Source organism: Crotalus tigris, unplaced genomic scaffold, assembly GCF_016545835.1.
Source record: "Crotalus tigris isolate CLP2741 ecotype Arizona unplaced genomic scaffold, ASM1654583v1 scf7180000024340.7048381, whole genome shotgun sequence".
Lineage (NCBI taxonomy): Eukaryota > Metazoa > Chordata > Lepidosauria > Squamata > Viperidae > Crotalus > Crotalus tigris.
The window spans coordinates 4968968-4983711 of record NW_024100510.1 but is presented as its reverse complement, the minus strand read 5'-3'; the positions used below and the strand labels follow the sequence as shown (position 1 = coordinate 4983711).

At 45.0% G+C, this 14744-nt stretch overlaps 1 protein-coding gene across 9 annotated transcripts in view; it reads left to right on the top strand.

The window, feature by feature from the left end:
* The window catches only part of RUNX2 (RUNX family transcription factor 2), a 268350-nt gene extending 266265 nt beyond the window's left edge, over positions 1-2085 (top strand). For 7 of the 9 annotated variants that reach the window (XM_039326192.1, XM_039326191.1, XM_039326198.1 and 4 more), the window contains one exon: positions 828-2085. In XM_039326192.1, the coding sequence (XP_039182126.1) occupies positions 828-1537 (710 nt within the window). In that variant the 3' untranslated portion in view covers positions 1538-2085. The remainder of the gene's footprint in view (positions 1-827) is intronic. The other 2 variants (XR_005554635.1, XR_005554636.1) reach the window with 2 other exon arrangements.
* Positions 2086-14744: the final 12659 nt, after the last annotated feature.

The window sequence follows — 14744 nt, the reverse complement described above, 5'->3', positions numbered from 1 at the left end:
TCTCATTCCTGTGCCTGGAATGGTTAGACAAGCCACAGGGAAGTTGCCTGATTTTAGTACCAATAAGCTATCATGCTCTGGACCAGAAATACAGTATCTATGGCAGTGCTGATCCAAATGGAGGATCTGGAGAAGGAAAATGATTGTGCACCACCAGTTTCAAACTATCTGTAAACATGGTTGCAGAATGCAGAATTATATAAAATATATATTCTGCATTTTCATCATGGCTCAAAGAACTGGGAAAAGTTAGTCAAGCAGATTGTTAAGGGCTTTGCCTAGAGACTAATACATGTATTTTTTGGGGGAAAATGAGCTAGGAATTGCTGGAAACCCAGGGACACTAACAAAATGCTTTATTTCTTTCAGGTTCAGGTCTTATTTTATATCTTCTATTCTCTCTCTTCTTCCTGACACATCTAAAAGCCAACAAAAAGTTTGTTTTCTTCTATGAAGAAACACTTTTTGATTCCCTCCATTTGAGATAATAATCCTTCAGAGATGGTTGGAAATTGGAGCTATTTTATGATGACTTGTTTCATAGTCAATTACTGTTGCATTTTAATTTTCTTTTTGGTAATCCAAAGTTTTCTCACAGCTTAAAAAAGGAAAATTTAGGCATAGAAGAGAAGGGGGTAAAGAGAATCTGGTTTTAATCCAAGGGCAGCTGGAATTGTTCAACTTGACAGTATAACATTCTGCAGGTTTAAGATTTAATATCTACTTTAGAATTCAAATATCTGTTCTAAGAATCTACCTTGGTCAACTGCAATTGTTGTTTTGTAAAATGGCTTTTCCTGGGATGGTTATTCTTGTTTCTTTTGCAGACTCTGAGCCTCGCACTCCAGATACTCCCTCTGCCACTGCTTCACCGTCATCTTCTGAAGATCCTGCAACACTCACAGCTCCTCCTTCACCATCTCCTCCATATGGTTGTGAGGTTTCCATATTTCCATCATCACAGCCCACATCCACTATAGCCCTGAATCTTGAATCCTCACAGGTATCAGTTTCTAGCTCACTGAACCCACCTTCTGCTTCCATTTCCTCTCTACATTCTGGTCTTCCTTCCACTGTAACACCCACTGCCTCTGCATCAGCTACACAACCCCACATTTATTCACCTCCAAATATTGCTGGGTCACCTAGCCATGGCCCACACCTTATTGACTGGCTTCCATATCTTGCCTCAGTGATGACCACCACAAAGAGAGGGAAGGAAGAAGAACAAACATCCCTTGGAACGGGCCCATCTGAGCACACGAAGCAGTGTGGGAGCACCTATTTACCAATACTCAGTGAAGGGGGGAATGTTCACGCTGGTTTCATCAAGCAGCAGCCTCCAGAGTCAGTTTGTTCACCACCCCCCTTTCAGGACATTCTCCCCCATTCTGAGCAGCTACCTACCACTCTAGGAAACATCCTGGCAGAGTTGAAGACAATGAACCACCACCTCTCCATCATAGCAAGGGCTCTTAGCCACCTTGCCTCATCTTGCACAACTCAACAGAATTCCACAAATGTGCAAGGCTTGTAAAAGAGGAAAATTCTACATCTTTTAAACAGGCAGCGTGGTATGAGAGACTTTGTGCAAAATGTAGTTACAGACTGTAGCAAGAATGATTTCTGGGGATTTACCTGGCCCTTGATACAGGAGAGGTTGGTGGGTTCTCAAGCTCCTGGTTCTTCTCTTGGAATGCAGGTCTCAAAACTATATCAGTGTCAATAAAGTCATTGGTACACACAATAGCTGTTTTTCTTTTTCTTTTTTTTCCTTGTCTCTTAATATTATTTGAGGTGAGTAAGTGTGTATACTCATACAAACCCATTCAGTATGAAAGATATATAGAAATTGCTCCCTTGAGCAGTTTCTAGTATTGGAGCAGGTCGTAGGAAGATACTCTTGGGAACTGCCGGTCTTGTCTGTTTTGAATCTTTTTAGCTCTTATGTCTTAAGGTTGAGAACGAACAAAGTACATGGGTATGTGTGTGGGAGGGGATTGTTTGGTTGGGACTGGCTGCATGGCTACAAGAGGTGATTAATGCTCCCTGAATGAACATTAAAAACATCTATTTAGAACAGTGGTTCTCAACCTTTTTAATGCCGCGACCCCCAACCAGTCATAAGCTGAGGACTACTCAACCGGTCGTAAGTCGAGGACTACTCAACTGGTGCAGCACCATTTGCAGAATGGGACTTTTGGCGGGCTCAGCAGGGCAGAGACAGCCTGGACAATTCCTATTGGCTTTTGAAAGCCAATAGAATTAGACTCTATTCAAGAGAGTCTATTCTATTGGCTTTCAAAAGCCAATAGAATAAAAGGGAGTAGCACAGCTAAGGAAAAGGGGGAAAAAATGGCGGACTGTGTTGTTTGACGACCTCCGTGAAATGGTCGTTCGACCCCAAATGGGGTCCCGACCCACAGGTTGAGAACCACTGATTTAGAAAGTGCTTCTTGGATCTGGAACTTTGTAATTATAAGCCACTTTTCAATCTTCCATTTCAGGGTAAGATGATCACGAAAGTGGGTCCTTACAGATCTAGAATCATCAAAATGAAACTGATTATACGGATCTATTACATTTGGGGTTTCAGCTGGAATATGGATGACCTAGAAATAGATGAGCGGAGTGCAACTTTGCTAGTTAGAAACTCTGAAATCATCTCATCCAACCCACAGTTCAAGTAATCATCAAGTTATTATGTTGATGACTCTCAGCTCTCATTTCTTTAATTTTTTTTTAAAAAAGTAACCTCTGAACTTTTTAAAACTCAGTAACATGTTGGATGAGAGAGAATAACCTGAAATTAGCAGGAAAAGCTCTTTTGAAGACTCCTGACACCAGAATCTGACTGAAAGTTGACTGCAGAAATGGACTCTGAGAGATGGTCTTCTCCTATGTGGTTTCCAATCTGTAGAATGAATGTCAAAGGGGATGCCTTTACTCCCCACTTAATCAGTGTTTGGGGAAAATGGCAAGATCCCACTACTTCCCAGAGCCTTTAATTTTTGCTTGCAAAAGTTTAGGTTTCGCCTCAATTTTAATATTGTTTTTATTCTTATGTTTTATGATGTGTATTTTGCATTGCTATAAGCTACTTGAATGTTGTATTAATGGAAAGGTGGGATACAAAATCTAAAAAGAATAAAGTATTTCTAACAGAATAAACTGTTGAGTTAGCTGGCTCTGCAAATCCTCTAGATCAGCAAAGGAAATTCATATAGAAATTAGATTTTCAGTGCAATGATAATAGAAGCTGATTTGGCAAAGTGTGCTCCATGCATATGTGGCATTCAGGCTTCATCTTGAATTTGTATAGTGGCACAGCTTTCACTCAACTGCTTCAAACAACCTTTAAGACTAAATTAGAAATTCAGGAGTAGAGTTTCTAAAAAGCTTCTGGTTAATAGTTTTAATGCAGTAACTGAGATCTCCCAACATGGTTAATTAATCTATAAAGGCTCCCTGACCATATCTGGTTTTGCAGAAGCCCCTTCAATCATTCACACAGCTAAGAAATCAAACACACTGAAGGCCAAACTACAAAAATGATAGGTATGCAACACTAACTGAGGATAATATATCTTTAAAGGAAGCCAGTCAAATATATTTTGGAGCCTGAAAAAATGAAGTAAAATCTAATAGTCAACATTATGTACAGTAGGCTGAAAGTATTTTTCAGTACTTCTAACACTAAATTATAAGACAGTCTGGTTTATCTAAATGGTTTGGGATGTGCCCCCCAAAAATTAGAGTGCTGTTTACACAGGGTTAAATATTTTATGAAAGTTACACTGACATAAGGGCAAAAGAGGACACTATCATGATTCTACACTATGATGTCTACTATCACCAAGGTATATTTGAAGGTCTGCCATATATGATAACAAACATGAGAGGATTCTGAACAAGCAGTTTATGAATGAATACTCTCAGTTTTCTTTTGTTTTCCTGATTTTTTTTTAAACTTAGAGTTTAGCAACCGTTCTCTTTAAACAAGAGAGAATAGCATTGCAATCAATACAGTAAATACAATGCTAATATCTAAAGCAAATGAGCTAGATATATTGGACTAAGCAGTTATTTCTGTTTAAATATTTACAAAATTACTCACAGATTTAAAATGGGGAAAGCTACCAATCATTACTTGATGAACAACATTTTACGAAACCTATTTCAAAGAATAAATTCTGAACATGAAAGTGATGTTTATAATAGTTTATTCTTATCAACTGCCTTTTAAATAACTATGAAGTGAAATTAACTCTAAAGAAAAAAACAGTTTTGATTTATTGCTTAATCATACTAAGTGAAATGTTTGCCGGTTTGTCTCCACTTTCTTGATAGTGATAAGTTGCAGGACTGTGTGACATTTTCCTTATATAAGTGTCTAATGGAGATTTATGGATTAGGTTCAACAAACCAAGGCTTGTTGAATCCAAGATTTCACGTATGCCCATATATTTCCCACCTTTCACTACATTAGGCTGGTGTGCCAGTGACAGACTGTTGAAGAAAGTAATCTTTCAATGGTCCTCTATGCCCTGGTAATTTCTTGAAATTATTGCAATACCCTTGAAGATGATTTGAAAACTTCAAAGTTGTGGCAAGTGACAAATTTGGACTGAATTATATAAAATGTATCTCCAGGTCTTCTTTATGATCTTTATTAGTTCCTACTTTGTGTCCAATTCCAACTCATGGTGCTGGCTTGCCCTTCACAGCTATCTGCATGAGTCATTCATCTCTAGGTTGATGTTGGAGTCTTGGGGGTTGTGGTGGTATCTGGGAAAGTTCAATTTCATGACCTCCATAGGAACCACAGACTTATCCCAATTAATTTTGGGCATGACACACCAAGATGGTTACACATTAGAGTTCACCTTGCAACACTTGTATGATGATATAAATATGAAGGGCATTACATCTACCCCATTCCGATGGTCAGACAAATTCCTGGTGCAACTAAGGTTAACTGGTACTCTATGCACCTACAGAATGGGATCCATTAGAACATCTATCCAGGCACCTGATAGTCTGGAGAAATTCCCAACTATCTGTGTGGGAATTCACTGATTCTCTACAAAGCTTCTAGAAATATATAATAAACAAACACCATTACTTCTCTCTTATTGCATTTGTGGGCTGTCAGCCAGCTGCCTTGGTCGTACATTCCCTAATACCGTGGTGGCGAACCTATGGCATGCGTGCCACAGGCGGCACGCAGAACCGTCTCTGGTGACACGTGAGCCATTGCTAGTTCGAGCTGCTCCCTCCTCCTCTCTGCGCATGTGCAGCTCTCCATGTATGCGCAGTCTGGCAATAGGTGAGAGGCTATAAAAGGAGGAACTTTCGGTGGAAGCAGCATTTGCTGCAGACAGTGAGAGAGCGAGCATGAGTCGGAGTGGACAGTGAGCAAGTGAGCGAGCACAAGCCAACAGCGGTAAGTTTCAGTGGCCGGCCATGCAGGTGAGGATGATGAGGGGCAGGGGGAAGCAGAGTGGTAATGGCAGTGGGGGGTGGGTGGGGCTGTTTTACCTCATGTACCATGGATTAATTGTGGCTGGGGGCGGGTGGGGCTGTCTTACTTGTGTGCTGAGTGTGGCGGCAGCGCGTCAATGGCGGCAGGGGCCAGGGTGAGTGGGCTGTCTTGCCTCATGTGCCATGTGTTAATGGCTGGGCCAAGAGCGGGTGGGGCTTTCTTACATTGTGTTCTGTGCGCAGCAGCAGTGACGGCAATGCATTAATGGCAGACGGGGCCGCGACTGGTTGGGGCTGTCTTGCCTTGTGTGCTGTGCGGAGCGACAATAGTGGCAGCACATTAATGGTGGCCAAAGCCAGGTGGGGCTGTCTTGCCTCATATGCCGTGTGTTAATGGGAGCCGGGGCCGGGTGGGGTTGCCTTGCCTCGTGTGCTGCATGCAGCGGCAGCTGTGGCAGCGTGTCAATGGCGGCTCGAGCTGGATGGGACTGTCTTGCCTCGTGTCATATGTTAATGGCGGCTGGGGCTGGATGGGTCTGTCTTGCCTCATGTACCACGTGCATTGGCAGTAGCGGCAATGCGTTAATGGCAGCTGGGGCTGGGGCCTGGTGTGTCTGTCTTACCTCATGTGCCGCACGCAGTGGCAGTGTGTTAATGGTGGCTGGGGCCAGGTGGGGCTGTCTTGCCTTGTGAGCTGCATGTGGTGGCAGCGGCAGCAGCATGTTAGTGGTGGCTGGTGGCTGGTAGCACTGTCTTGCCTTGTATGCCATGTGTGGCGGCAGCACGTTAATGGCAGCCATGGCCAGGGCGAGTGGGGCTGTCTTGCCTCGTGTGCTATGTGTGGCGGCAGTGGCAGCAGCATATTAATAGTGGCTGGGGCTGGGTAGCGCTGTCTTGCCTCATGTGTCATGCATGGCGGCAGCAGTGGCAGCACGTTAATGGCAGCTGTGGCCAGGGTTGGGTAATGTTGTCTTACCTTGTGAGTGCTGTGCACGGTGGCAGTGCGTTAATGGTGGCCGGGGCCGGGTAGGACTGTCTTGCCTCATGTGCCATACATGGTGGCAGCAGCAGCGCATTAATGGTGCCAGGGCCAGGTAGTGCTGTCTTGCCTTGTGTGCTGCATGTGGCAGCAGTGGCAGCAGCATGTTAATGGCCGGGGCCGAGTTGGGCTGTCTTGCCTCGTGTGCAGCGTGTGGCAGCAGCATGTTAATGATGGCTGGGGCCAGGTGGAGCTATCTTGCCTCATGTGCTGCACACATTGGCAGTGGCGGCAGTGCGTTAATAGCGGCCAGGGCCAGGGCTGGGTGGGTCTGTCTTGCCTCATGTGCCATGCGCATTGGCAGTGGTGGCAGCACGTTAATGGCTGCCGGGGCTGGGACCAGGTCGGTCTGTCTTACTTGTGTGCTGTGCACAGCGACAATGGTGGCAGCACATTAATGGTGGCCAAAGCCAGGTGGGGCTGTCTTGCCTCATATGCCATGTGTTAATGGGAGCTGGGGCCGGGTGGGGCTGCCTTGCCTCGTGTGCTGCATGCAGCGGCAGCTGTGGCAGCGTGTTAATGGCAGCTGGAGCTGGATGGGACTGTCTTGCCTCATGTGTCACGCACATTGGCAGTAGCAGCAATGCGTTAATGGCAGCTGGGGCTGGGGCCTGGTGTGTCTGTCTTACCTCATGTGCCGCACGCAGTGGCAGTGTGTTAATGGTGGCCGGGGCCAGGTGGGGCTGTCTTGCCTTGTGAGCTGTGTATGGTGGCAGCGGCAGCAGCATGTTAGTGGTGGCTGGGGCTGGGTAGCACTGTCTTGCCTTGTATGCCATGCATGGCGGCAGCACGTTAATGGTAGCCATGGCTGAGGCGGGTGGGGCTGTCTTGCCTCGTGCGCTATATGTGGCGGCAGCAGCAGCAGCATGTTAATAGTGGCTGGGGCTGGGTAGCGCTGTCTTGCCTCATGTGTCATGCATGGTGGCAGCAGTGGCAGCACATTAATGGCAGCTGGGGCCGGGGTCGGGTAATGTTGTCTTACCTTGTGAGTGCTGTGCATGGTGGCAGCGCATTAATGGTGGCCGGAGCCGGGTAGGACTGTCTTGCCTCGTGTGCCGCACATGGTGGCGGTGGCAGTGCATTAATGGTGCCAGGGCCAGGTAGTGCTGTCTTGCCTTGTGTGCTGCATGTGGTGGCAGTGGCAGCAGCATGTGAATGGCGGCCGTGGCCGAGTTGGGCTGTCTTGTCTCATGTGCTGTGCATGGTGGCAGCACGTTAATGGCGGCCAGGGCTGGGTAGCGCTGTCTTGCCCGTGTGCTGCGCGCGGCGGCAGCACGTTAATGATGGCTGGGGCCAGGTGGGGCTATCTTGCCTCATGTGCCACACACATTGGCAGTGGCGGCAGTGCGTTAATAGCGGCCGGAGCCAGGGCTGGGTGGGTCTGTCTTGCCTCATGTCCCATGCGCATTGGCAGTGGTGACAGAACATTAATGGCTGCCGGGGCTGGGGCCAGGTCTGTCTGTCTTACCTCGTGTGCTGTGCACAGCGGCAGTGTGTTAATGGCGGCTGGGGCTGGGGCCAGGGCTGGGTAGTGCTGTCTTATCTCATGTGCTGCGCATGGCGGCAGTGCATTAATGGCAGTCGGGGCTGAGTAGGATTGTCTTGCCTCGTGTGCTGCATGTGGCGGCAGCAGTGGCAGTGCATTAATGGTGCTGGGGCTGGGTAGCGCTGTCTTGCCTTGTGTGCTGTGTGTGGTGGCAGAGGCGGCAGTGCGTTAATGGCAGCTGGGGCTGGGTTGGCCTGTCTTGCCTCGTGTGTGGTGGCAGCGGTGGAAGCACGTTAATGGCAGCCGGGCCCGGGTGAGACTTTGCCTCGTGTGCCACGCGTAGCGGCAGCGGTGGCAGTACGTTAATGGCGGCCTAGGTCGGGGCTGGATGGGGCAGTGGCAGCTGAACGATAATGTTGGCAGGGGGGTTGCCTTGCCTTGCCTCATGATCCTGCAAGGCATCAGCAGCGGCTTTGAGCGCTAATGGCAGCCTAGTAGGTGGTGGCAATGGTGGGGGGCAGACTGGTGTCTGAAGCTGCGTTAACTGGCCTCTGGCCTCAGCAGGCCCCACTGAGGCAGTATTCACACTCACCAGCTGCCCAGCCTCTTGGGGCAGTGGCAATGGTGAGGGGGTGGCCTGGTATCTGAAGCTGCCTCGGCCGGCCGCTGGCCTCAGCAGGCCCCAATGAGGCAGCATTCACACAGCATTCACACTCACTGGCTGCCTAGCCTCTTGGGGCAGTGGCAATGGTGAGAGGGGGAGTGGCCTGGTGTCTGAAGCTGCCTCAGCTGGCCGATGGCCTCAGCAGGCCCCAACGAGGCCTGGACACAGTCATTTGGAGTGATTGAATGCAGTGGGAAAGCATTATGTGTTCTATGCAACAAAAGTGTTGTGTGTCACATATCAAGTGTTAGATAGCACTTTGAAACCAACCACAAACTTGGTGATACTGAAAGAAAAGAGTTTCTTGAAGGGAAATTGAGATGCTATCATTCCCAGCATCTTAGTTTTTCCAACTATCTGTCCAGAACAAATCATCTGACAGCTGCCAGTTTTAAAATTTCACCATGCATAGCAAAACATGGTAAGCCCCTCTCTGATGGGGATATTATCAAAACGGTCATTTGTCTGGGAGTGATTCTCTTTTTCATGATTTCCCAAACAAGGGTAAAATTATTCAATGCATCTCTGGGATACCACTGAGCAGAAATACTGTTAAACATAGAGTCCAGCGCATGGCAAGTGATGTTAGCAGCTCACCACTGACTTACAAAAGGCAGCCTGTTACTCCATGTGCTTGGACAAAAGCACATATATCAATAATCATACAAGGCTGACACTAATTTTGTGTTATGCTGTTGGTGACATCATGAGAGAAAAGCTGCTGAAACTGATGTCTTTGCCTGAAAGAACACAAGTGCTCTACAGTGCTGTGAAGGAAGCTTTTTTGTCACAAGACGTAAGACCAGAAAAGGTAGTTTCAATTACAAGTGATGGAGCACCTTCTATGGTGGCAGCAACATTTGGTTTCATACAGTTGTTTCTTCAAGAAACAAAACATAAAGTAATTCAATTCCATTGTATCATTCACCAGGAAGCTCTTTATGCCAAGGAAAGCAACAAAAAAGTTGATGATGTCCTCAAAGGCATCACAAAAATAGTGAATTACATCATGGCTCGTGCTCTGAATTGTCGGCAATTTCAAGTACTTCTTGAGAAGGTTCAGGCACAGTATGATTGTTTATTTATGTACAATAATGTCCGGTGGCTGAGCAGAGGACGAGTCCTAGAGAAATTTGTGGCCTGCTTGGATGAAATTAGGCTGTTTGTGCATGAAAAAGGGCAAGAATATCCACAGCTTGGCCTGGCTTACCAACCTTATGTTTTTTACAAACTTTACACACCACTCCAGTCTACTTAACAAACAATTACAAGGTGGAGGGAAAACAGCAAAAAGGATGTTTTGTGATATCAAAACATTTGAGAGAAAACTGCAGGTTTTTGAAAGAGACCTTGAAAGTAGGCAGCTGAACTATTTTCATAATCTAAAAGTTCATTTAGAAAATTCTACAACATTTGCAGACAATCCTACAAGCCACCAGGAAATCTACAAGGAAATTTCTAGCATTGTAGCAGCTGCAAAGGTAAATTTTAGTAACAGATTTTCACAGTTCTGTAAGATGGAGACAACCCTGTGTTTTCTTACTTCTCCAAATAAAGTTAAATTTGAAGAACTTGATCTTTCCTGCTTAGAGTGGTTAGATTTAGGAAATCTGGAAATGGAGGTACTGGAATTTCAAGAAAATACTATCTGGAAAAATAAATTCTGTGATCTGCATGAAACACTAGAGAAAATGGAAGGGATGACAAAGGACAGCACAGTTAATTCCGAGAATGAAATCGTCGAACTGTGGAATTCTCTCAGATAATTTTAAATCCATGAAAGCACTTGGGATTGCTTTCCTTACTTTGTTTGGATCATCTTACGCTTGTGAGCAGCTGTTTTCAGCTTTGAATTATATAAAATCTGACACCAGAAGCAGACTAACAGATGACCTGATGTTGCATATGTTGCTCTCAAACTTACAAACTATGAGCCAAGAGTAGATAAATTATTAGCAGGCATACAACAGCAAAAATCACATTAATTCTTTAAAAGCATGCCAAATGCAAACATTTTTCAATAAAAACTTGTTTGTATCATTGAAAGCTCTGTTATTGTGTTTTTGGGAGGTGGAGTGGGGGATTTTTACTTTTTGCCTCATTTTGCTCTTTTAAAAAGAAAGCTCCCCAATGCCCCCCTGCATAGCTAGAAGCCTTACGCCATTGCCATTCTCCTCCCGCGCTCCCCCGGCCCCTCTTTCCTTTCCTTTGAAACAAACTACCCCCCCCCAATCCTCCGGTTCATTCCTTCTGAATTAAAATGAGAGAAAGCCAAGTTTTTTCTTTTATGGTCTTTACATATTTAACCTGCAGTTGGAAGGAAGTGGGGAAGAAAACCATTGTGAGACACTCTTCTGTTTTAACTTTTTTTCCTTGTCGATTTTTGGAGTTTTCATCCTGCTTTCGTGAGAGGGCAGCGTTTCTCATCAGCTGAGAAAGAAGTCCGACTGCCCACACTCTTCCCCCTGTCCGAGGCTTCCATTGAGGATTGGCAGGAAGGGCTGTTTGGTTTCTATTCCCCTCCCATCAGCTTGGTAGTTGCAGCAGGTTTTGGTCTCTTCTGTCGTGCTTTGAGGTTACCCACGAAGCACATTTGTTTTTTTTTTGGGGGGGGATAACCACTCTGGTTGCTAAGTTGCTTAAACCCTCTTCAACATCCTTCTCCTCACTGGAGCCCCCCTTTGTCTGCAACCAGCCCCTGCCCCAGCCCCTGCCTCGCCTTGCCTTGCCCCACGGCAATGGCACCCCTGCCCTGCCCCCTCCCTTGTCTCACCTCACCCTGCAAAACGAGCCTTCTACATACTGCCCCACCTGCTAGAGAACACCTGGATCTCCCCCAATCCTGCCTGGCCTCCACAGGCATCCCTCCCCAGGAGTGACATCAAGGTGGCCACGCCCACCAAGGCCATCCCCACCCACGCTACCATGACTACCATAGCCAAGCCCACTCAGTGGCCACACTCACTCAGTGGTGACATCCCCAGCAGCCGGCAATGCATAACGGGATTTCAGGTTGCAGTTTGGGCACTCGGTCTCTAAAAGATTTGCCACCAGTACCCTAACCCTAAGTGGAATTTTCTGCGAAAGGCATTTTCTATACTATACTATACTATACCCAAGCACTCCGAATTTGTTGGCATTGTCCATTTTGCTCTATGAGTTCATGGTGATCTAACCCTAACCCTATTGGAATTTTCTCTGAATGGGATTTTCCCATGTATTTTACCAGGAAACATAGATAAGGCAGGCTAGAAAATTTAGTGCCCTCCTAACCATACCCAAGCACTCTGAATTTTTTGGCATTGTCCATTTTACTCTATGAGTTCATGGTGACCTAATCCTAACCCTAAGTAGAATTTTCCGCCAATAGGTTTCTCCCATGTATTTTACCAGAAAACATAGATAGTGCAGGTTAGAAAAGTCAGTGCCCTCCTAACCATACCCAAGCACTCTGAATTTGTTGGCATTGTCCATTTTGCTCTATGACTTCATGGTGACCTAATCCTAACCCTAAGTAGAATTTTCCGCCAATGGGTTTCTCCCATGTATTTTACCACAAAACATAGTTAGGGCAGGTTAGAAAAGTCAGTGCCCTCCTAACCATACCCAAGCACTCCGAATTTGTTGGTGATGTGCATTTTGCTCTCTGAGTGCATGGTGACCTAACCCTAAACCTAAGCGGAATTTTGCTGCATTATGATTTTCCCGTATATTTTACCAGGAAACATAGATAGGGCAGGCTAGAAAACTCAGTACCCTCCTAACCAAACCCAAGCACTCCGAATTTTTTGGCATTGTCCATTTTACTCTATGAGTTCATGGTGACCTAATCCTAACCCTAAGTAGAATTTTCCGCCAATGGGTTTTCTCCTATGTATTTTACCAGGAAACATAAATAGTGCAGGTTAGAAAAGTCAGTGCCCTCCTAACCATACCCAAGCACTCCGAATTTGTTGGCGTTGTCCATTTTGCTCTATGAGTTCATGGTGACCTAACCCTAATTCTAGTGGAATTTTCTTCGACTGGGATTTTCCCATATATTTTACTAGGAAACATAGATAGGGCAGGCTAGAAAAGTCAGTGCCCTCCTAACCATACCCAAGCACTACGAATTTGTTGCTGATGTCCATTTTGCTCTATGAGTTCATGGTGACCTAATCCTAACCCTAAGTGGAATTTTCCACCAACGGGATTTTCCTATATATTTTACCCAGAAACATAATTAGGGCAGGGTAGAAAAGTCAGTGCCGTCCTAACCATACCCAAACACCCCAAATTTGTTGGCGATGTCCATTTTGCTCTATATGTTCATGGTGAGCTACTACTAACGCTAAGTGGAATTTTCCTTCATTGCAATTTTCCCATGTATTTTACCAGGAAACATACATAAGACAGGCTAGAAAAGTCAGTGCCGTCCTAATCATACCCAAGCACTACGAATTTTTTGGCAATGTCCATTTTGCTCTATGAATTCATGGTTAGCTACTACTAACCCTAAGTGGAATTTTCTGCCAGTGGGACTTTTCCATGTATTTTACCAGGAAACATAGTTAAGGCAGGCTAGAAAAGTCAATGCCCTCCTAACCATACCCAAGCACTCCAAATTTGTTGGCGATGTCCATTTTACTCTATGAGTTCATGGTGACCTAGCCTTAAGTGGAATTTTCCTTCATTGCGATTTTTCCATGTATTTTACCAGGAAACATAGATAGTGCAGGCTAGAAATGTCAATGCTGTCCTAACTATACCCAAGTACTCTGTACAGATGTTTGACAAAATTTTAGCAATTTCGCCCTCAATGGATTCTAAATTTAAATTTTTTACTTGAATGCCCTTGATAACATTAAAATATCTTACTGGTATTGGATAAAATTTAGTTACAAACCATTACAAATAAAACCATTACAAATACTGCAGTTTCCAAATCTTCTGTAAGTATTTTGTCATAGTAATTTTTAAATACTGATTTAATAATAGCCTCGCATTTTGTCCTGGCACATGAAAATTTAGCATCATGAAACTTTTTCAATAATTTAGTTGTACAATCCATACTACGAAAACTTTGATCGTGTATTATGGTATGGTATGGAATGCAAATGTTCCCTCCATTGCAGCTAACTGTTTTTCATCTTCAGAATACTTTGAAGTTTTAAAAAAACTTGTTACTTTACAACTGAAAGCAGATGCATCTGATGATTACTTATGTTTCTTGGTAGTCAAGTGTTTCGTAATAGCTGCTCTGCCCCCAACTGAAATACAAAATTCTCCACTGCAAATATTGCAGAAAACAATGTTATCCTTCTTTGATGTGATGAATGGAAATTCCTTATTTAATTTATCGTTGAAATGGCATTTCCTCTTTTTTGATTTTTTCCATCCCTAAATGGAAGTTAGTCTCCTCCAGGTATCTTCGGGACTAACTAGGAGATGGTGTAGTTGGGTAGCAGGGAGGGGTGCAAAGTTCCTGCCAATTCGCCTTCGCTGCAGACAACTTGCATGTGCAAAGTTTGCCGGCTGGGTGTTTTGGCGTGCTCAGCAGCAATTCTTATTGGCTTTCGAAAGCCAGTAGGGGGAGTAGCACAGCTCATGCAAAAGTTGAAAAAAAAACCATCAAAAAAAGGTGCCGGAACGCCATTCTGAGCGTTCTATGAGAAAAAAAAGCCCTGCAGATTAGTCTTCAAATATCGAAAAGAAGGACATGTAGGAGGACACTTTTCAAGGGAGGACAGAACTTACAAAAGGAGGACTGTCCTCTCTAAAGGAGGACGGTTGATCACCTTATCTATGGTGATCATGGTGATCTAACCCTAATCCTAAGTAGAATTTTTCCTGCCTTGCGATTTTCCCATGTATTTTCCCAGGAAACATAGTTAGGGCAGGCTAGAAAATTCAGTGCCCTCCTAACCATACCCAAGCACTCCAAATTTGTTGGCAATGTCCATTTTGCTCTATGATTTCATGGTGATGTAACCTTAACCTTAAGTCCATGGTGGTAAATCTGTGGTACCCAGAGCCCTCTCTGTGAACATGTGTGGGAGATCATCATTGCTTTATTTTAAGAAGAGATGATG